Source organism: Python bivittatus, unplaced genomic scaffold (assembly GCF_059951505.1).
Source record: "Python bivittatus isolate LINGU-HERP-01145 unplaced genomic scaffold, Pbiv_v1 ctg000310_np1212, whole genome shotgun sequence".
In the NCBI taxonomy this organism is placed as follows: Eukaryota; Metazoa; Chordata; class Lepidosauria; order Squamata; family Pythonidae; genus Python; species Python bivittatus.
The window spans coordinates 656,540-678,012 of NW_028277054.1; the positions used below are offsets into that span (position 1 = coordinate 656,540).

Consider the following 21,473-nt stretch of genomic DNA (forward strand, 5'->3'; position numbering starts at 1 on the left):
GTGTGGACTTCAGCTCCCAGAATTCCCCAGCCAGCAGCTGGCTGGGGAATTCTGGAAGTTGAAGTCCGTACATCTTAAAGTTACCAAGGTTGAGGAACACTGTCCTACTGAGAAGCATCCATGGCAAGCCAAGGATTAAGGGAACAGGATTTGCTGAGAGAAGGCAGCCCACCCAACTCCTCATTGCAGCAGGCTTAGCCACCGAAAGTCCACCTTTACAGACACAGCCTCTATGAAGCTGCTCCTTGAGCCTTGAGTTCAAGTCTCCAGTGGAAGGAGACACCTGGGATGTGCTGGAGGGTCCCAGAAGAAGCCTCTCTGCAGGTGTCTGTAATTCAGATGCAGTCGGCTTAGGGAAGTGCTCCGGGAGGTCGTGGGAATAGCTGGGCTCAGGGCCTGAGTGAAGGAGGCCAGGGAGCCTGGTGTGACAGCTGTGCTGTTCTCCTTGGTTGCATGAAAACGACAGTTGAAGGCTTGCTTTCTCTCCAGACGCTTAATGGCTGGCATTTTTTTTGCCGATGGTAACCCGTGCTCTGCTGCACGAGGCTATTTGGAACTTTAATCCCACCCTTTAAAACATCTGCTGTTCCTAGCAGTTGTTTCATTTTAATTTTTCTTGTTGACATCTCTGATTCCACACTTTCTCCCTGCATTAGCCCCAGGGCTAGGGCTAGGCAGAGAGAGATTGATTCCTGGCCAGTGTGATGGGTGAATTGGCACCTCTGATCCACCATTGCCCCACAGCCCATCTGAGATCTCCTTCTCTGCCTGCCTTATGAGCCCATCAGCAAGGCTGGCTGGGGAATTCTGGGAGTTGAAGCGCACCCATCTTAATGTTGCCGAGGCTAAGAAACACTGGGCTAGAGCGCTGCAACAGAAGCGAAGCCTGGAGTTATGTTTAAGTGCAGCTTTACAATGAACCAAATACCATCTCTTTCACAGCCAGCCTTGTTCATCTGTTTTGGAAACAAAATGCTGATTTACCCGCTTTAAAACAGCCTGCTTTTTCCCACCTCGTCCATCCCCTGCAATTACGTTACCAGGAGGCGAGCTGAAGGCGACTTTGCTCTACTTTACTTATTTTGAACGGCAGTTAAATTGGCCAACCGGTTCCAGGGCAGTTTGCTTGAGAAAACGCAGCAACCCAGGAAGAAGTGGGAGGGCGGGCGGGCGGAAGGGGGCCGCCTGCCACTCGAGCAATCCCTTTCCGCCACAAACTCTTCCAAACTTTTTTTCCCTCCAGTTGCTTGGAAACCCAGTGGGCACTTCTGCGGTGCCAATAAGAGCATGGCTATTAATCTAGGCTACAGCTGGGACACCTCCCCCCCTCCGCGCCCAAATGGCCTGAGGGCCTTCCAGCAAGTCCCCCCCCCCCCGCCTGCTACGGCTTGCGGTCAGTAAGGAGGAGCTGGATCCAGCGCTTGGGTGAGATTCAGCTCCCTGCAGTGGATTTAGGCAGTGACCTTTGCATCTCCTCGGAGCGCTTCCCCTTTTAATAGGAAACTAGCAGAAAGGACGCCCGAGTGAGCAGAACCGTCGTGGCACTGGCGCAGATGGCCAACCAGAAAGCACTCAAGCAGCCGCTGCCGGGCAGAGGGTTTTAATGTCACATGTCGGCCTGGTGCAGGAAGCATCCACTTAGCACCACATTTCTCAACCACAGCAACTTCAAAATGCGTGGACTTCCACGCCCAGAATTCCCCAGCCAGCCATGCTGGGAATGGAAGTCCACACATCTTAAAGCGGGCAAGGTTGACGAACACTGACTTAGGATACGAGGTGACCCCGATCTCCACCTTCCGTACTAGATTCCCTTCAAGCGGCCAAGGCGTTGCGGTCACACAGTCCTGTGGAAAAGGAAGCTTAGAAGGGTCCTCGGAGCATCCTGAGAGCACAGCGCTTGCCAGGAAATGCCACTTCCCGTGCACAAAACTTTCCCATAACGTTCAGAGCGACTCTTTTTCAGAAAAAGTCCCTTTGTCCTCTCAGCGCTCCTTTACTTCATTCTGGTTTTCAAGGGCAACTTGTAATCTTGGGTTACTTATGTTTGCTTGGATTCGAAACAAGTTAGAAGCACCCACAGAAAAGGAGGGGCACGTTGGATGTCAAATACGGGAATGAACACTCCAGCCAATTTTTGATGGGGCTGGTTCAAGTTAGCCTTCCCCGACTATCTGCCCTCAAGATGTTTTGGACTACAATTCCTGTAATTCTCTGCCAGTGCACCCCAGTGGGGAATGATGAACCTTGTCCAAGAAACACCCCAGAAAGCAAGGGCAAACCGTTTTCATGCGGCTGCTTCAAAAGCAGCATGAACGTACCCACGAAATTGCCAGTGGACATCAACTGAAATGAGACTTTCTTCATTCAACGACCCCTTGAAGGCACCAAGCTGGGGAAGACAGACTCAGGTACCTTGGAAGGAGCTACTGACAGCAATTCACCTTTGCAACTGTCCCTACAAGCCAGCTGCAGCCTCCCTCCTCCAAACTCCGTCTCTGGCTGGTCTCATCCTCACAGGTCTATGCCGAAGCTCCCCCCGTCAGGCACTTGCATCTGGGACATTGTGTAATTTTAAAACCTTCCAGGTGCCCTTTGCTTTCTATCTATCTTGGACCCCTGAAATGTCATCTCTTGAACTGCAGCAAAGCAGAAGCATTAACCCAGCCAATGCAGCAATGAAGGGCAGGGCAAGTGGTTGGCACAGGTTGCCCTAGGTTGCCCTTATGTACACATTCCTCTTCAGGGCCTGAAGCGTGTGGAAAGCTGTGTCTCCCGGGTAGGGCCAGGGGGATCGCAAGCTCTTCTGCGGAGGGAGATGCACCAGTTCAGCCACGCTGGGTTGCTGGGAGACGAGGCCCTGGGCACAATGGTGCCCTAAGCTCTGCCTTGGCCAGCTGCTCCCACACTTCATGCCCAGGGTCTGGTTTATCGGCACCCGCTTCCAGCGGGGCCCCTGCAGTCACACTTCTCCTGGACCCAACTTACACGTGAGCCTTGGCATACGTTTGACTGCAACCCTCAGTCAGGGAGCTGCCGAGCTGAGCCTTGCGTGCCCGCTCAACCTTCTCCAAAGCCGCTTGTTTAAATGCTCCCTGTGAAGTTTGCTTAAGGTTCAAAAGTTGCCCCTGACAATGACATTTATTCACAAGAGGTAGCACGTGTTCTTCTACCGCTTTTATTGGACTGTATTCTTATTAAACAGCTTCCTAGACCCCCAGCACCTTTTCTTTGGAAAACACAGAAGACAGTCATGCTACGGCCACTCTGAGCCCCCCTCGGCTCCCAGCTGATGTGTCTGAAGTCACCAGTGGCCTGCAAGCCCCCCCAGCCAAAGGGCGCAAATCACCAGGACGTCCGGCGCAGACCCTGTCACCCTGGGCTGAAATGGCGACTGCCGATGCGACAAGGCAGGAAGGAGGCGTCCTCAGCTTCTCCCCACCCGGCCAGCACTCGGTTCCTCCTTCCCCTGCACAGACACTATCCTTTTTCCCAGCATCAGCCATGAAGCGGAGCTGCCCAGCTTCGCATCGCCACCGCCCAAGAGGAAGGGGCTTTGGTCCACCTTCTGCATGGAGAGGGGCTGGTTTGGACAGAGGACCCAAGTCCTGGCCTCTCCCCACTTGGCCTCCCTCCCTGTTGCGTCTCTGCCCTCAGAGACGGTGAGGTGAGAGAAGCAGACCCTCCTGAAGCAGGCACGTAACGAGGGAGGGAGGGAGGAATGGTGGTTACTCGCTTAGGTGGCTTTACAGCTGGGGGGCATTCATGGAGGCGACAGGGAGAGATGTAAACACAAGCAATGACAGCTAGGGAGCCCGCCCTGCTTTCTCCGCTGGCCCTCGTGGAAGGCTGGCGCTCCGTTGGACCCGAGACGCTTGTGTCGTCTGGCCAGGGGGCATCAGTCTACATTCTAAGATGGGAGGCAGGTTGGAGAAGGGAAAGGTGAGGGGGAATGCCAGGAGGGGCTCCCTGCCTGACCAAGCACCTCTTTTCATGCAGAAACTGGACCCTGCCAAGCGCAAACAGGGCAGCCACCAGAGCACCGGGGGCGGGGTGGTGTGCATGTGCCTGCAAGGCTGCCATCACAACCAGGGCAAACTAAGCAGCCTCAGGATGCAAAGACGCCGACGCCAGGCCTTGCTGTCTCTGCTCCTGCCTGTGCTGGTCAACGCTGGGGGGGGAGCCAACCTCCTCCCACTAGGTTGCTCAGCAGCCCAGGAAATGTCTCCCAGAGCTGCCATCCCATTTAGCATCAAAGCCATGGGAGGTGGCCAGGGGCAGGAGGGGCAGAGACCCTCCTCTCTCTCGCCCACAAGGCAGCTTTTGCCCTGCCTCCAGGAAGCCGGATTCTGACCAGGCAGCCCGGGCAGGAGGCGGAGCAGGGGAAGGACATGCGCCAGGTACCGGCGGGTGAAGGGGCCCCCGGGGAAGGGCCGCCTCCTGCCGCTCACCGAAGGAGGCTGCTGGGCTGTTCGGCTGCGGGATCCTGCCCCCCGCCCCCAGGGAAGGCGAGGAAGGGCAGTCCCGGCGCAGGTCAGGCTTCAGTAAAGCCGCCTTTGGCCCCCCTCCCGGGTGCCGCGGAGCAGCCGCCTCTCCGGGTTCCGGGGCGGAGAAAAAGCCAGGAGTGCGGGGAAGACAAACAGAACGACAACAGAGAACCAGGGATCCAACCGGGTTACATTCATAGTGCAAACATGCCCCGGAGCGTCTGAGGAGCTGGAAGGAGCGCAGAGGCTTCCGCTGTTCTGCCAGGGCCGCCCGAACCCCAGCGCCCGGGAGAGAACCAGGCCTCTGCCGTGGCCGGGGCAGCCGTCCTCCCCTCAGCTCTTCCTCGACTCCATCGCATCCTCAGCCTGTGCAACCTTCTGCCTTTAAATATAGATATATAGAGATAGATCTAGATATATATTATCGTTATTCATATAGGGATTTTTGTAAATATAGCTGCCCACATTCTCTCTCAGTGCCTCTTTCCACCTCCCGCGCCTCAGCCGTTAGTTCCCTCCTCCCCTTCCCCTGAGTACTAAACCCCCAAAGTGTTCAATAGGATGCAAGCCCCCCCGCCCCTCGCCTGCCTTTGCACCATCTGCCCCCCAGCCCCCCCCCGGCAGTCCCGTTTGCTGTCCCACGCCTCCATCCCTACACGAGGCGCCACTGGAGGACACTGGTGTCAACCCCGCCGGTGGAGAGCAGCAGGCTGTCATCGTGGAGGAAGGCGATGTTGGTGACGTGGCTGCTGTGGCCGCTGTAAGTATGGCTGGGGGCCTGCAGAAAGAGAAGGGGCATCAGAGAGGGAGGAGGAGGCCGGAGGCTGGTCGGGCTTGCTGGAGCTCGCTAGCCATCGCCTGTGGAAAAGGCAGCAGTTGGTTGGCTTCGCGCCACCCTCGGAGCCGAAGCCCTGAAGCACAGAGAGGCGTGCTTCGCTCCGGCTGGGCTTCTCTTTCTTCCCCCACGGCTCGCAGGGGCGGCTTTCTCATCCTCTCAAAATCCAATGATACGGGCCCCCTCCTCCAGAGCGGGACGTCGCCGCAGGCACCGGGAGCGCCTGGGCAGCTCCCTGCCCAGAAGCCGCTTCGTGGCATTAGACTTCCGGGACGGGCAATTTTTAGGTTTCTGGGTGACCCCCCTCCCTCCACACCTGCGAGCCCCAGGCAGCCGGGTGAACGTGACCACCCCCAGAGCGAGGGGGAAGAGAGGGGTCAGGCAAAGGGCGGAGAGAGGCCCCGAAGAGCTGCTTACCCGCGGCTGGCAACAGGGGTAGGAGAACAAGTGCACTTTGCCAAAGTCATCGGCAGATGCCAGGAGCTTCCCCTCATGGGAGCGGCACACGGCGTTGATATCAGTGCCATCCGCGCCCTCTGGCCAGATCCCTGCAAGGGCAGGAAAAACGGTCCAGAAGGGCCAGCAAGAGGCTGAAGCTTCTGTGCCACCCGGCCCCCTCTTGTCACCTGCCCCCCGCCCTGGGAAACCAAACTGCACCGCCAGGGCCTCCAATGGCACGCAACCACAGAGGAGGAAAAAGATGGGGCAGAGGTGGGGCTTTCAGTTGGTGCCTCTGGGCGAAGCTGGGATCCCAATCACGGGACACGTTGGCTGTGTCTGAGCCAAATCCCCGTGCAGGCGGGTTTCCGAAGTTCAACGCTGCTCTTAAAAAAGCGCCCTGGGAAAGGTGCGGGTGGGCAGCGCAGCACGCCCAGGCCTTCCGGGCATGCCCAGGCCTGTGCTGCCCCCTTCTGGCCCGGCTCAGGCATCCTCCTGGCCCCCGAGCCCGTTCAGCCAAGGGCACTCACCAAAAACCCCAAAGCCCAGCACGCAGGTGGCCGTAGCCCAGTCCAGATTGCGCACAGCCTCGGCGCTGGTGATCTGCCGGCACGTGGAGGGGTCCCCTGGGTCGGGGAAGGACAGGCAGGAAGGCAGGTTAGAGGCCTGCACCTACACTAGCTGCACCCCGAGAGGAAGGAAGCTCGGTGCTTTCAGCCTGGGGTTTTCTGAGTGACTCTGCCAGCAGCGGTTCAGAGACAGCAACCGGGGGGAGCAGCCACAGGGACCACCTCGAGAGGGCTGTGCCCAGACCCGGCCCTTCTGCGCACAGAGGTGGGTGCCAGTTGGCTCTGCAACCTGCTCGGACGAAGCGGGAAGAGGCCACTAACAGAAGGGCTCCGTGCACACTCCAGGCTGCCAGAGACGGCCCCGGCCCATAACGAGAGCTCCTCCGTTCTCTGGAGCCAACAAGCGCAGAGGACAGTCTGGCTCCGCCTTAACGTGATTCCCTCCATCGGGGAGGAGAAGCGGGGGCCGTGCACCCCTGAAGTGCACAGGAACCCAACCCTGGGCAGGAAAGGAACAAAACCATCCTCCAGCTCCAATGGACTGAAGAAGCTGACTTAAAAGCTAAAGGGGGGGATCCCCTCCCCAAACAGGGACACGGCAGCGATGACAAGCCCTCTTCAGGGTCTTCTACTCACAATACAGAATCTCATAATCCCCCGAATTGGTGACCAAACAGCTGCTGTCAAAGGCCCAGTCAAGATGGGTGATGAAACTGGAGTGACCCTGAAGCAAGGAGGACGTTCAAGGTCATTCTTTAAAAATGCCTACGGGGGAATACTCTCACACACGCATGCTTGCTTGCTTTCTTCTTTTGAACTCCCAGAAGAATCGGGGGCTTGCAGGCCCCTCCCCCAAGGAATTTCACAGCTCCATGAGAACTCGGAGACCCAGCGGGTGACGCCTGGCAGCCGTGGACTATCCAGCCGAGCCTGGCTCGCTGCTCGAATGTATGCTAGGCCGCCCTGGGGGCCCTCCCTGACGATCCCACTCAGAAATGCCCGCTCTCCCCAGGGACCCTCCACTCACGGAGCATTTGCCAACCCGTCCGTATTTCCTGCCACCCTCAGAAACCAGGTAGATGTAGACAAAGTTATCGTGGGACCCCAAAGCCAGATACTTCCCATCTGCAAAGCATAAAAGGAGAGTCAAGTGAAAGGGCTCGTGTGAGGCAACAGGGCAGAGACAATGTTGGGGGGTGGGGGGAATCCCCCGGGCAGCATCTATTGCTCAGACCCCGAGAAATCGCCGTTGACGGTTTTTGTGTCTTTTGCGTCCTCTTCACAGAAGGACGTGGACATGAGCTGCTAGGAGGGCACTGTGCTGGCTTCCCTTTTGCAAACCCAAACCAGCTTGAAACACCAAAATCCAAGATGCCACAGCCTGGATTTTGCGAATTCTTTTAACCCCCGCCTGTACGTAGCTCCCCACTTTTCCAACCTGGGGAAAAGCTGACAACAGAAATGGGCTCTCCTCCATCCGTGTGAATGGCCACCAGATCTCGGGTCTCCGTGTCCAGCGCTAGCCACCTGGTTGAAAGCAGAAGGGGAGGGAGAGACGTGATGGCAGGCCAGAACACCCCAGGGGACTGCAGAAGTCTCTGCTCCTCTGCACCTTCCCCAATTCCATGATCGAAAGCAAAGCAAGCATGCAGTGTCAAGGAGATAAGAGAGTGAGCAAGAACAGGGTAGCAGGTCTACTCTGTGCCAGGAGCATGAAGTTTGGCTCAACGGCTGCACTTGAGTCTTTCTGCACCCAGAGGCCCCAGGCAATTGGGCCAAGGGGATCCTCTGCCCTTCCCCAAGATTCCCAAGACCCCTCCGCAGTTCACTTCCATTTTGCTCCCTCTTTGGGCAGCCATTCTAGCCATCCCAGACCCCTCAGAGGGGCAGCAGAGTGCCAGAGCATTACAGTGAGAGGATTCCAGAGACTGTCTTCCACCCCCCCTCCCAGCTCCAGTGCTCGCTGCCCCCATTACCTGCCCGTGACAGTGCCCACCACCAGTACCGAACCATTGGGGTGGAAGCCAGCTGAGCGAGCCGCATCCTGGAAGAGGGAAAAACATTCAGACAGTATACTTGGAGCCCTGGAGGTGGTCTGCGTTACCGCTGATTGGGAAGGAACCCCGTCAGTTCTGGCAGAAGATCCTGTGCTCACCTCAATTCCCTTGCTCCACAGAGGCTGGTGGGTGGCCACACTCCACAGATGAACCTGCTTATCTTGCCCGCAGGTCAGGAACTGGTCCAGGGTAGGATGGGTGGCCAGACCCCAAAGTTCTTCTGTGTGTCCCTGGTAGGAGGGGTGGGGGGTCAGCTGGCCCTGGACCCTGTTACTGGGTCTGGCCTCTTCATGAGGGTAGCCCGGGTCCCACAGGCCCTCCTAGCAGACCCCGTTACCTGCACCAGCAGAGAGAAGCCGGTAGACAAGGACCCGTGGAGCACAGAGTTACGGGTGGTGCCCACAAAAAGAGAATCGCCCTTTCCTTCAGCAATGGTGCGCACAGGCCCAAAGCCCTCGGGGACCTGCAGAGGGAGAGGCAGACAGAAACAGCCCCCTCAGGGAAGAGTGACCCAGAGTACGTTAACAACTCACAGGCACGTAGTGATGGGAACTGGGTTGTTTAAACGGGGATACAACATATTTTGGGTTGGAAAGATGTTCACATGTAGAGCAAGCGCTTTCCTCTGTTTAAAGACTAATAGCCAAGTTTCTCTTGCTGTTTCGGGCATCCTTGTAATTAACCTCGGTTCAGTAAGCAGGTTGTTTGAACCCAGTTCTTACCTCATTCTCCTGCAGCTTCTGGTAATCCCGTCCCCAGAGCACAACCCTGCGATCCCTGCCGCCTCCTGTAAGGATGGTCCCGTTCCGCAGCACACACAAGCCGAAGATGCCACCCTCATGGGCTCCTGGCACAGCATGACAAATCCGGTTCCCCCCTGTCAGCGAGGGACAACTATTGATAAACAGCAGGCATACAGGCATATCCTGCCCACCCTGAGCCACCAGGTCTGGGATGCTGACTCCTGTCCCAGACAGAACGGACATGCAGGTTTACAGTCTTCATCACGTTTGCCTGCGGAAAGCACGAAATCACCAGGCGTTGCTCCAAAGTAAAAACAGATTGGCTTGTATGATTTAGTGGTTCGATTTGCACATTGTGGGTTGTATAAACTAAGCCAGCAGAGATTTAATCAACAAACCCCGGCTTACTGCAAAGCTAATACACCTGACCCTGGGTGTCCAGAGAGCCATTTGGGGTCCCGCCCCTCAATTACACTCTGCCTTGCCCTCCACCCAACAGACCTTTCCCCCAGATGTAGAGGTTCCCTCCAGAGTCGCCGGTCACCGTGTCCCCGTTCTCTGTAAAAGCCACACACAGAACATACTTGGGTTTCTCGTGTTTCTGCAAAGAAAGTAGGGGGGAGAACAAAGGGATGAGTCCCAAACGGTCTCCGTGCAAGGCACGTTTAGAGCACTGCCCTTCACCCTAACGTCACCACTGGGGCTTTGTGCAGGTATAAAACTTCGCTGCATAAAATCGCAGGAAACAGTCCGTCTTCACGCATAACGATCACACGCCGCTGAACTAATACACCCGAAACATAACGTGTAAAATCTAAATCTCTTTCTTATCCTACTTCTGAGAAACAGAAGGCAAGAGGGAAGCTCTTCTGAGATCCCAAGCCCCTGAAAAAGAGGGCGGGGGGCTGTCCGGAGCCTGCATTGTGCAGAGTTCTGTGCTCTGCCAGAATTTACAACCTGCAACTAGTTTAGGCAAAGGGCCGGTGTATTTCTGGACACCGGTAAGGTCTCCTGCGCAAGGCCCGTGGACACCCATGGACAAGGAGGTGGCCCACCTGCAAGCAGACTGGGCAGGGAAACCCCCCAAGCTGCTCCCCCGGCCACCGCTTCCCCCTCCTCCCTTTGTTGATCCTGCTCTCACCTCAAAGATGCCCTGCCTTTTGCTGAGGTTGCCTCCTTCCAGGGTCCAGAAGTGGATGTGGGATTTTCCACAAGTGATGAGGAGGGTTGGCTCCGTGGGGTGGAAAGTGGCGGCCAGAACAGACTCGTTGGAACACTTGGGAAGGAAGGCGAGCATGTCAGACGCGGAACGCGCGGGTGGGATTTGGAGAAGCGACGCGGCTCTGGTGGGAAGAACCTGGACAGCCAGGCGGTTACCTTCACGTCAGCCAACTTCTGCTCCTTCTGCCAATCCCAGACGGAGAGCACGTGGTCGTTCGAGTCATCCACGGCACACAGGAGGCCGCCCCCATTCTGGGCAGAGGACAGGGAGGGCTGAGTCTGGCAGGAAAACGCTCGCCCCCAAAGAGTCGTTCAGCCTGGGCAAGTCGCTCCTAGCACAGATCTATTCCGTTTTGTTCAATGGTTAAGCAAAGGTTGGTGGCAGGGATGATTTAAAAGCTTGCGCCATCCTCTCTTCATTTTTTAAAAACTGTGTCCTATCAGAGACTAACTACAGCAGCACCGTGAAGAGCTAAGAAAATGAAATCACGCTCGGCTACAAATTTCACTTCAGACTGAATCTCTGGGAGGTGTGAGTTCTGGCACACAGACGGCTCAGTCTGCTCCTTCAACCGGCACACCCAGAATTTTTCTAAAGTCTCAACAGAAGAATCTCTTCTGTACAACACCCGCTGTGGCCCAGCAAGAAGAGGCAAAGATCACAGAGCATTCCTATCTTACTTCTCACCCTGCATGTGCCTTGCAAGGTTCAAATGCTCCAAACCAAGACCGGCCCACGTTCTAATCTGGCCACAACTTGGGGGATCCCAGAAGGTCCCTCAAAATTGTCCGTTTGCGGCCAGGGAAGGAAAGAGATTCCAGGAGGCAAGTAGGAGAGGGTCTCACGCACAGACTTGGAGAATCCCACGCAGGTCACGGCTCGGTCAAAGGGTCCCGGTCCCAGGACGTGAAGCGTGTTCAGGCTCACAGAATCCCAGATACGCACGTGGGGAGGCAGCGCCTACGGGGGGTGCAGGAAGCAGCCTTACGATAAGGGATTTCCGCAGAGAACGCAAAATCAACTTGGGCAACTTGTTGCCACTGGCTGTGTTAGCAAAAGGAAAGGCAAGCGGGCACGTTCACGGAGGAGAAGAGGTTCACGATCGGCTACTAGCCACGGCAGGAATAAACAGTAAGATCCTCTGGGCTGTGGGACCTTCGTATCCAGGCGGTGAACATCCTGAAGGCGTCGGGGAGGAAGGGGGGCCGCGCCATTTTGGTCTATTAGCAGGTCAGCTCCTACCTGACCCTCCGCACCCAGCACCCAAAGCAGCTAGCGCAGCGATGCAACCCAACCGCCAGCCTCCTCAGTCAGCATCGTTTCAGCTCTGAACTGAGGGGGATTTTCTCCGGCCAATCTCCTTCCCCACATTTACAGCTGCCCTTTTGTCTCTGGTGCTCGTCTCCCCTAGGCCCCGTCCCTCACCTTGCCGTCTTTTGACGTCCCGGCCACCTGTCCGGTTGCTATGGTCACCATGTCCGGATGCACAGCCAGGCTAAGGGGGACAGGAGAGGACAGGGCCCAGGTTGCAGGTCTGCAGGGCACCCCACGGAGCTCCCCGTTCATCCCTTACTAGGACCGTGGTTGTACCATTTTCCCAAGCGATTCCTCAATTCTGGCAAGCTGCCACCTTCTGCTGAGGGCGGTGCCCTCTGCTAAACTGGCAGCACATCTTTCTTTCGCCCGACTTGCGCCCCTCCCCAGCTAATGGAGCAAAGAGGGGAAGGGCAACACGACCACTGTCCCATGCGGCCTTACCACTTGATATCGTCGGTGTGGCCCAGGTAGTGGCGCTGCCGCTGCTCCTCCACATTGTAGAGAACTGCCACAGCAGCCACAAAATACACAATCTCTCCCGTGGGCAGCAGGAAAAGATTGGCCCGGCAGTCCCGGCCCCGATACCCATATCTGCAGCAGATGCCCGCGGGTCAAGGGAAAACGCAAGACGGATTTGCAGCCCCGGCAACCAGCCTCGGAGCCAAGGAAGTTGGAAGCCAGGAGTCCGGGTCCCGGCGCCCCTCCCTCCCTCCCCGAGGGACGCTGCTTTGAGCAGGATACACCCAGTCCAGTTTTAGCTTCTTGTGCGGCAGCTCCAGCTTGGCATCCAGGCTGTAGGTGGCAACCACGGCATCAGGGACAAACATGGGGATGGGGCGCCCCCGCAGGAACATTTTTACGTAACCATCCTCTGCAGGAAAGAAGGGGAGGGAGGCCACTCAGGTAGGATAGCTGCCTGTGGCCTCGCCTGCCCCCCAACGGGCCTGGTGCCAGTCTCTAAGTGCCCAGCTCTCGGTACACTCCCACCCCACAGGAGGGCTGCGCGCAGGGCAAGCAAGAAGCTCATCCTTGTGCGGTGCCACAGAGGGACACTCTGCAAAGGAGGAGGCCCAATGCCATCTCAGGTCCTCTTCTTGGACTGGTCTGCGCCCTGCCCTTTGGCAAACTTCTGGCTGCACCCTTGGCTCTCAGATACACTCCCATGTCGGTTTCCTTCCTCTGGGCTGCCCCCAGTTTGCATTAAATGAGCTAGACGCCCCCCTGCACCATGGCTGCATCCACTCACCAGCGTTGAAGGTGGCTTCTTTCGGTTTGCTATGAGGAGAGAGAGAAACTCGGTTGGGATGGAGTATGAAAAGTGGGGAGGTGGGGGGGAAGAAGCCCCCCTCCTCACACTCATCTCCCCAAAAGGAAGGCCTGTTCTCCGCTGAAAGACACGCAGACGCTTGCCTGAAAGACATTCCTCAGCTCTAGCCACCATCTCTGTGGGCCCTGGTTTCCCTGCCAATCCTTGCCTCCCGCCTGCCCCTCTTATTCCCAAGTCCTGGGCCCATCCTGATACTGGGATGTCACCGCCTCTTCCCCTGCCGTGCCCCCACCCGAGTGACTCATCAGAACAGGTCAGCCCACTGCAGGAGAGGCCAGCTTGCAGCTCCTTGTAGAAGATCACAACTCAGCATGATGCGCAATGGAAATGCTGCCAAAGCATATGGGTGGGGAGCAGCTCTGGCAGGTTTGGGACCCCTGGGGCTGGGAAACAGGCCTCCCCCTCCTCGCCCCGGAAGTGGCTAGAGCTGCATGCAGGAAAGGTATTAGTGCTTACCTGCTGCTCAGTCTTTGAGCCTTCAGGCTAAAGTATAGCAGGACTAATTGCAAAACCGAAAACGTGCAGACTGTTCGGGAGGGGGAGGGTGGCCGGATGCCCCAGTAAAAGGCTGCAAGCGTTACCCGAACAACAAGGGGAGCAGCCGGAGCCCCCCCAGGAGGTCGCAGCCCCCTTCTCTGCTCGCAGCTCTTCTTCTTCCCCCGAAGTTTTGAGTTGAAGCAGCAGAAGAGAAAGTCCCGCAGGCAGGACCGTCCGGCCACCAAGCTGGACAGCCCAGGGAGGCTGGGCAGAGTTGCCCCTCCGCCCTTTTGCAGAAAGCCCCGCGCGGAGGCTGCCCTCGCCCTGCCGCCGAGGCGCAGGCCCTCGCCGCCCCCGGCCCCGAGGCAGCCTCTCGGGGACGCAGCGCGGGCCTTGCATCGGCCAGCCCCGCCCTCCACCCCAGGGGCTCCGCGCCTTCACGGCCGCCAGAAGCCGCCCCCCAAGGAAGCCGCCCCCAGCCCGGGGCCCCCGGAGCTCCCGCCCCACCCTAGCGCGCCCCCTCGGCCAGCGGGGTCTTCGCGGCCAGCCCGGAGGAGCCGCCCGCAGCTCCGGCTCCGGCTCCGGGAGCGAGTCGGCGCCCGGGGGGAACCCTTCACCAGCGGGCTCTCCGCGCTATCCTGCGCCCAACCCGGAAGGCCGACCAGCCTCGGGCCGGGAAGCGAGCGCGGAGCCGGGCCGGGCTTCCGAGGCGGCTGCTTCGGAACCTCCCGCCCGCCTGGAGGACGCGCGCTCAGAGACGCTCTTCTCCGGCTGAGCGCTGCCGTACCTGGGGCTGCTGCTCCCCGCCGCCTTCCGCATGGTGGCTGCTCGGCTCTGGCCCGGCGCTCGGGAGGGAGAGGCGGCGCTGCTTGGGCGAGGCGCGCGGGGCGGCTCCGCCCGGGAGCCAGCTGCAGGAGGCCCGAGGGGCGCCGCTGACTGGAGCCGAGCGGGGCTCGGGGCGTCCCGGGGGGCCGAGGCGCCGCCCTCCCGGCTCCCGGGGCGCGCTGCGCTCCTCGGCTGGGCTTCGCCCTCTGGGGCGCCGGAGCGCCTGTCCCGGAGGAGCGGGAAGGCCGCGCCTGGAAGCCCAAAGCTGCAGCTCCGCCTCGGCCCGACGCCGAGCCAAAGCAAACGTTCGGCCGAGCACCTGCCGCCGGCGGCCGGTCTGAATTGGAACCCCACCTGAAGGCCTTTGAGGGTCGCAGTGCGCGAGTTTAATTCCGTTCCGGCCCCGTAGGACCAACCTCGGGTTGCGGGGAGCGCGTTTGTGTCCGGGAAGGGCACCAATGCTCGGCAGCAAGCAACCCGCATTATTTCCCAAGGCTGTGCACGCCGACGCGCAGCCCCGCTGGCCCCCGGCTGCCCTGATCCGCTAATGGATGAAGTTCCCCTGGAGAAATTATGGGGGCACCTAACACACGCGAGACTCACAACTTGTGTGAATTTGGCTGCTGCTCGGTGGGGCTGCGCGGTCTTGCGTGGAGATGGTAAACTTTTGGAGAGGAATTGCCTGCTTATGTGAGACTGAATCGCTCGCCTCCCTCCCCTTGCTTGAACACCTGCCTACCCGGTTATCTGCACACTTTCTTGGCCCGAGTTGTTGCCGGTTGTAAGCATTAAGATGACTCTTGTTGACCGGAGCTGGCTTGGACTAAAGGAAGGCCTGCCTTGCAAGGTCGCAGCTGCCCTGCAAAGCGGGATGGGCGGGTCGTGCCAAGGCTGCCCCGCTACAGCCCCCGAGCCGAGTAAAGAGCCTGAGACTCTGAGCCGAGAACGGCTAGCTGGCTCTGTAGCCCAGAATGCTGTTCCGCGCGTCTTAGCATTGGCTCCACCTTGGCTCGGCAGCGGAGGGGCAGGATAAGCGCGGGGCTCGGCTGGAGCTTCTGGGAGAGCGGCCTGTGCAGACATACCCTTCGCGTTGCCCACTGCAGGAGCTGCTGGAGGACGTTGTCCGGCTCCTCTGGTCCTTGAGACTCTCGCGCTTGAGCGAGGCGGGGTGCTCCGGAGAGGGGCAGCTACTGTGCCCGCTGTAGGAGAGAGAGCCTGAGCGAGATAGCCAGACAAGGTGCGGGGCGGGAGGAAGGGCGAGATAGCCGGGGAGATGGGCGATGCGGAAAGAGCGGGGGCGGGGGCGGAAGCAAGCGAGGAGTTTGCTGAGAAGCCTGGAAGCTCCTTTCGAGCTGGAGCGCTAGAGCTGGAGCAGAGGCCCTGGGAAAGCTGCTGGCAGCAGCCAAAGGCAAAAGAGCCAAGCGCTGAGAGGGGCTGCAGCCGCAGCCGCAGCGGCCTTCGGTCGTGGGTCTGGCCCTCTTCCCCTGGTGGGGGTGGAAGAGGAGAGAGTTGGCCTGGCAGAGCTCTGATGTCTCCTAACGGGCCGGCGGGCCACGAGGGGTTGCTCCCTTTCCTCCCCCAACCCAGGGAGCCCTACGCTCCAAGCCTGTTGCAGAACAGGACTCTGTGCACACCGCGTTCTCCCCGGCGGGGCTGGAAGTGGGAGCGAGGACGTGGCTCTGCAGTGACACAACTAAGGCCCGCGGAGCTGATCAGTCCAGCGGACTCAGGCGAGGCAAGCAGCCCTTGCTGTTGGCTCCCTGAGCTCAGAGCAAGGCCTGCCTGCCTGCCTCCCCTGCAACTGGAGAGCGCCTTCGGTTCACCCCGGTACCCTTCGGGGAAGAAGCCCAGCGATCAGTCTCACGTATGCCCTGCGCCATCGAGGAGGGGTTACAGTATTCCCCCTGCTACCCAGCCCCTGGAGAGGTTAGCGTCACAGCAGCAGCAGCAGGCAGGGAGGGGCGTCACAGGAAGCAGAGTGGCGGGTGGGCGAAATGCGGGTCAAAAGCCACTTCACGATTCCATGGAGAGTCAAGGGGAGTCCCCTCTGATTCACCTAACCACCCTGCTGTCCCCCGCCCCACACTTGGTGTGAAGAGGTAAATGTATGATTGCTACCCTGCCCCCCAAAAAGACAAAGGCTTGCCCCAAGTCTAACAAGAGCCACCATGGATGGCCACATTTTCTTCTCGAATAAAAACGTTATTCTTTAAACTGCTAACTTTATGGCAGGTGGCATCTCTTCAGTTTAGTGTGGTGTTTCTCAACCTTGGCCACTTTAAGGTGGGTGGACTTCCACGCCCAGAATTCCCCAGCTGGCCATGCTGGGAGTTGAAGTCCATACATCTTAAAGGGCCAAGGTTGAAAAAACTGGTCTAGTGCTTCCTGGAAGCACAGAATCTTCCTCTAAAACAGTGTTTCCCAAACTTTTTCCTTCATTACCCAAAGCCTGGTGGGTGGGTGCGTGCGAGGGAGCAAAGCAGGGAAGGAGGGCACAGTGCGTGCGAGCGAAGAAAGGCCAGGGTGGGTGGGGAGACTTACCCAAGTGACTTGCAACCTCCCCTGCCGGCTTCTCCATTGACTTTGCTTGTGGGAAAACAGCAGGGAAGGTTTCAAAAGGTGATCACATGACCGCAGGACGTTGCAACCGCTCATAAGTGCAAGCTGGTTGCCAAGTACCCAAATTTTGTTCACGTGACCATGGGGGTGCTGCAACGGCCGTAACTTCGGGGACCACTTGTAAGTCCATTTTTTTCAGCACCGTTGTAACTTCGAACGGTTACTGAATGAATGGTTGTAACTCGAGGACTACCTGCATTATAAAAACAATATCATTGAATGTTCCTTGTCATTTCAACAAATTACCATTGGTAATTTCATTGATTTTCATCTTAATAGGAACACTTTGGGAGATTTTTGAATATATTTTAGTATACGTTGTGGTAATCTCCCTGTTGTGATTGGGCAAGGATTCATGTGTTGTTACCCAAAGAAAAACCACTTTTACCCAATTTTGGGTAATTCACCCAGATTTGGGAAGCGCTGCTTTCAAAATAACAAGGCATGCTTATAACCATAATAACCCATTTAAACGTATTAAGAAAAGTATTTTAAACAAGGCACGTCCTTCAAATGGAGCCTCTCTGCCTCTGAATTCTAGCTGCTGTCTGGCAACTGTCTGGCTGACCCCCCATGGCTGGGAAAAGGTGCCAAGGGACAGGACCTTGTGCTGGCTCGGTACAAGCTGTCTCATTCCGAGGGACTTTAAAAACCAGCATCTTGAGTGTCTGTTCTATTGTTTGCACCCCTTGTTTTTAGTGAGCAAAAGTACAGAGGTGGGGAACCTGAAAGCAAATCTCTTTCTCCATCAAGTACAGGTCTTTCAAGAAAAAAAAAATCCTACCTTTTTTTTCGACTGAGTGAAAAGGCAAGAGTTTAGGAACTGCTTTTGAATAGGAAGATTCAGCAGCAGTGTTTGTTTACGGCTCTGCTGATCCCCAGAGCCCCTGCTGCTGGAAACCCTCTCTTGTGAGACAAAGACAGAGATGGAAACGCATCAGTCTGTCTCTAAGATACGGCCAGGTTGGATGAGACGCCAGCATGACTTGTAGGAAAGTTTCTGGGTTTTTGTGACTTCCAAGTGCGTTGTGCAAACCTCTTGTACTCTCGCAGAGTGCTTAGATCTCTTCAAATTGGAAAAAGGAATGTTCCTTAACCCCGTTCATCTGCGTGGGAAACCCAAATTGCATTCGCTAACCCCAATTCCTCTTCCTTGTTTTTTTTTCCTTAAGAAATAATGTTCCCAGTGACAGAGACTATTGAGGAGTTAGAACATTTTTTTGCATATTGAAGGTAACAATATTGCATTTGGCGACTTACAACTCAGCTATGTTGCCTTAACTTTCATCAGAAAGGAATACAGTAAAGCCTGATTCTACGTAGATTATATTTCTGCTGCATTTCAACTTCTTGGGAGGAATTTATACCCTTCAAAATGTTTTTCAAAACTGAAAAACATTAAAAACATTGATCAGTTCAACCCTTAGGAAGAGGGCTCTAAGAAAAGTCAAAGTGCTGACAACCCCCCTCAGACTTTAAATTTCTACCTGAAACTAGAAATCCCACCAAGTCTAGTGATTTACACACACACACACACACAATTTATGCCATGCATTTTTGACTCAGGAACTTCCTGTGTTGCAAAAGACTAATGGTGCATTCAAAACAGCAGCAACCATCACTCTGAAACTTGTGGACGTGATTCCGCGCCCCCCTTGCTATTTCCTAAAAGGGGCAGCGCCCCCTGGTGGACCAGTGCATCACCTTTTTCCAGGTAGGAGCTCCCTCTTGGGGGATGAGGGGGAGGTGGCGTAGCCTCTCCTGTGTGGGACGACCCCATTGCTCAGGCTGGGCCTGGAGGGCAGCCCCCGCAGCAGCTGGTAAACTGCAGGAGAGACAGGACATTGGCTGTGGGTCAGATCGTGACTGGGCTGCGTGACCCCCGCCTCCCTGTTCTCCTGCCCCCCCCCGCTGCACGGGACTCCATTGTGGCCGGACTGCTGGCGGCCCCGGGACTTGCAGGCGGTCTGGCCCGCGGCCCTTCCGCCACCCAGATACCTTTGTCTGGTCTCTTCTTTGACAGGTTGAGCCCGTTCTCCTCGCAGGCGCTCAGGCGTCGAAGGACGTCGGCCAGCGCTGCCTTCAGTACTTGGATCTCGTCCTCTTGCAGCTGGAGGCGCTGCTCCAGGTAGGAGATGCGGTCGTCCACCTCCATGCTGCTGAGGCCGGACAGGTTGTCATCTGGGGAAACAAAGTCAGGAAGGAGCACGGAGCCGGCACCCAAGAGAGGCCCTGGAGTCTCCCCTCCAGTGGCTTTTGCGTTTATCCCACTTTCCCTCAGGAGCTCAAGGCTCCCAGGGGGAGGGAAATGGGTCCTCCTCCCCAGTTTTTCCTTCCAGGAACCTGGCAAGAGCCTGAGGCCCCCAGAGGCCACCTTCTCGGCCAGGTGAAGATTCAAGCCAGGCGGTCCAGGCTGAGACCAGCATCCCTGGAGGATTCGCTCTAACAGGGTTGATCGTCAGTCTGGGTGGAACTCAGCCTCCCTCTTTGATCTAGGCCATCCCTTTGGCACAGAGGCACTCTGACCCCCGAAAAGAGCAGCCCCCATCCCAGACTGGCCAGGGACCGTGGGGAGGTGGCCTGAGCCAATCCCAACCCCGTCTAAGACCACTTTGGACTGCACACTCAAGGACAAGTGACCCTGCCACATTTTCGCACTCAGCGACGTGCGAGGCCAGTCTGGGTAATAATTCTTTTATGGGCTAATGGCCAGGTGAGGGGGAAGTGAACCACGGGTGCCTTTATGTGAACACGGGTGAAGGGTTGGGAAGTGGACTTCCCTGCCCGCACAGCTGCAGGGAGGTGTTTTTCTCGCACTTGGTCAGCAGTGGGTTGGGAGTCAGAATCGCCCAGGACCGGAGCTTGGCACATGCTGCCTCCTCCTCCTCCCTGCTAGCGTTTCCAGAGCAAGAAGGATAGCCCATTCAGAGATGCCTGTGACTGGCCTGTGCCCACCTGCCTGCCCACAGGTGTGTTGCCACCTCCTCCACTGGAGGGGGGCATCTGCCAGCAGGCATAGTCAGCTGCAGGACTGGCAGCCTTGAGCTGGGACTCCCCTGGTTCTGCTGCACTGTCTGCCCACTTCCCTGATCTTTTCTGCAGTGGCAAGGGCTGGTGCCTGTCCTGCCTGCCCATTCCTGCATTCATTGGCTCGCTTGCCTGGCACTGCCGCCCATTGCACGCTGGCCCCTCCCTCCGCCTCCTCGCAGCATCCCTTCGCTGCTGCGTCCAATCACAGGCACTGGGTCTTGCAGCCAGGCAGAGTACCAGCGATGGCGGGGCTGAGGATGGGTGGTGGGGCAGCCACTGGCCAGCCTGATGCTTCTGGTGGAGGTGGGGGGGCACCTCATTGGAGAGAGGCTCAGAGCAGCCCTGCTGGGCTCAGATATGTGTGAGGCCTCCGGCCTGCGCCTGCTCTCTTGCTGGCTGGTCTACCTCCCAGGGCTGTGAGGAGGGGGCTGGGTGAGTCCCAAAGTGACCCTCCCTAACCCCTGGAGGCTGACTTGGACCCAAAGCCTGCTTGGCACGTGTTGGAAGAACAGGTCCCCTCTGAGCATGCGAAAAAGGCAGATGGTCGCAGAGGCGGGGGGCCGGCCGGGGCCAGGTGCCGCGAACGCCCCTCCCGCGAGCCGAGGACCCAGGTGGGCGCCCGCGCCTTCCTGCCCCTCCCGGCCCGTGGTCCCCCCTGGCGCGCCTCGGAAGCCTCTGCCCGGCCGTCGCGGCTGCTACGGTGAGTCGCCCGAAGTTGGGCGCCACCGTCCGGCCCAGACGGCCGCCTCGCCTCGCCTCGCCGCCTGGGCCTTTCCGAAACCCGGGAGGGGCGCTCCGAAGGAGGGGCGGCGGGGCGAGGTCCGGGCTGCCCTTTCGGGCGCGGAGCTCGGCGAGCGGGCGGGCCGGCCGGCCGGCCGGCTCTGTCCCCCTGCCTGGGCGGCGCCTGCAGCAGGACGGGCGGTCGCGCCTACCCGGCCCGTTTGCCCCGCTGCCCTCTGGCTCCGCCCAGGCGCCCGCGGTGTTGCCCCCTCGGCCAGGCTGGGGAGACTCCGCCCGCGCGAAGCCCACGCCCGATGCCCGCGTCTCGCGGAGCGGGGACTCTCCTGGTCGGGCGGGAAGGAATCGGGCCGGCGTCCCTCCCCGGGGAGCCCGGGGCGGGGGCAGGGGCGGCCGGGTGACTGACTGCGGAACTGGCGCTGCTGCAGCAGCAGAGCGGCCGCTGCAGGGGCGCTTCCACTCACCGTTGCAGAACTGCAGCGGCGAGGAGGCGTCGCAGAGGACCCCGCAGCCGGGGTCCCCCGGCCATGCCGGCCCCCGCGCCCCCCGACGCAGGGCCCCCCGCCCGCTCCCCCCTCGGCTCCTCTCCCGGCGCCTGTCCTCCCCCGCCGGTCCCCTGCCCGCCTGCCTCTTGTTGCTATGGCAACCCACCTCTCTCTTGCATCCTCCTGGCCGGGGATCCCAACGGCTCCGGCAAAGACCCCGCTGCTGGGCTCCCCTCTTTCCGGGTCCCCGTCAAACCAGCCGAACACCCCACCCACCGACCCGCACGCCTAGGGCAGCCCTACC

General features: G+C 58.5%; 2 protein-coding genes across 5 annotated transcripts; both read right to left on the minus strand.

Moving 5' to 3' along the window:
* Nucleotides 1-3,162: 3,162 nt before the first annotated feature.
* EML2 (EMAP like 2) lies at nt 3,163-15,548 on the minus strand. 4 transcript variants are annotated; one of them, XM_088139664.1, is made up of 20 exons: nt 14,260-15,346; nt 12,915-12,943; nt 12,410-12,539; nt 12,110-12,259; nt 11,777-11,846; nt 11,201-11,311; nt 10,507-10,602; nt 10,271-10,405; nt 9,631-9,730; nt 9,109-9,263; nt 8,724-8,849; nt 8,485-8,616; nt 8,306-8,373; nt 7,768-7,856; nt 7,357-7,454; nt 6,966-7,053; nt 6,291-6,386; nt 5,740-5,870; nt 5,144-5,265; nt 3,163-4,869 (listed from the first exon to the last, which is right to left on the minus strand). In XM_088139664.1, the coding sequence occupies exons 1-20, from the start codon at nt 14,778-14,780 to the stop codon at nt 4,821-4,823; spliced, it is 2,496 nt and encodes an 831-aa protein (XP_087995790.1). In that variant the 5' UTR covers nt 14,781-15,346; the 3' UTR covers nt 3,163-4,820. The 4 variants fall into 4 exon arrangements, with proteins under 4 accessions (XP_087995790.1, XP_025024074.2, XP_087995792.1 ...); XM_025168306.2 differs by lacking the exon at nt 14,260-15,346 and adding an exon at nt 15,380-15,548 and having other exon boundaries at nt 3,163-5,265; XM_088139666.1 differs by lacking the exon at nt 6,291-6,386 and having other exon boundaries at nt 14,260-15,349.
* A 3,055-nt stretch (nt 15,549-18,603) lies between these two features.
* LOC148216090 (echinoderm microtubule-associated protein-like 1) lies at nt 18,604-21,473 on the minus strand. The gene is made up of 3 exons (XM_088139717.1): nt 21,336-21,473; nt 18,915-19,097; nt 18,604-18,741 (listed from the first exon to the last, which is right to left on the minus strand). The coding sequence occupies exons 1-3, from the start codon at nt 21,346-21,348 to the stop codon at nt 18,617-18,619; spliced, it is 321 nt and encodes a 106-aa protein (XP_087995843.1). The 5' UTR covers nt 21,349-21,473; the 3' UTR covers nt 18,604-18,616.

Bases quoted from the DNA above. Each gene is read 5' to 3' on its own strand.
- EML2 (XM_088139664.1), bottom strand. From the start codon at position 14,780: ATGCGGGTTGCTTGCTGCCGAGCATTGGTGCCCTTCCCGGACACAAAC. The intron at 8,850-9,108 runs GTAAGAACTGGG...CTCCCTCTGCAG, and splicing joins AGAAGCTGCAGGAGAATGAG to GTCCCCGAGGGCTTTGGGCC. The intron at 5,871-6,290 runs GTGAGTGCCCTT...CTGCCCTTGCAG, and splicing joins GCTGGGCTTTGGGGTTTTTG to GGATCTGGCCAGAGGGCGCG.
- LOC148216090 (XM_088139717.1), bottom strand. The intron at 18,742-18,914 runs GTATCTGGGTGG...TCTCTCCTGCAG, and splicing joins AAAGAAGAGACCAGACAAAG to TTTACCAGCTGCTGCGGGGG.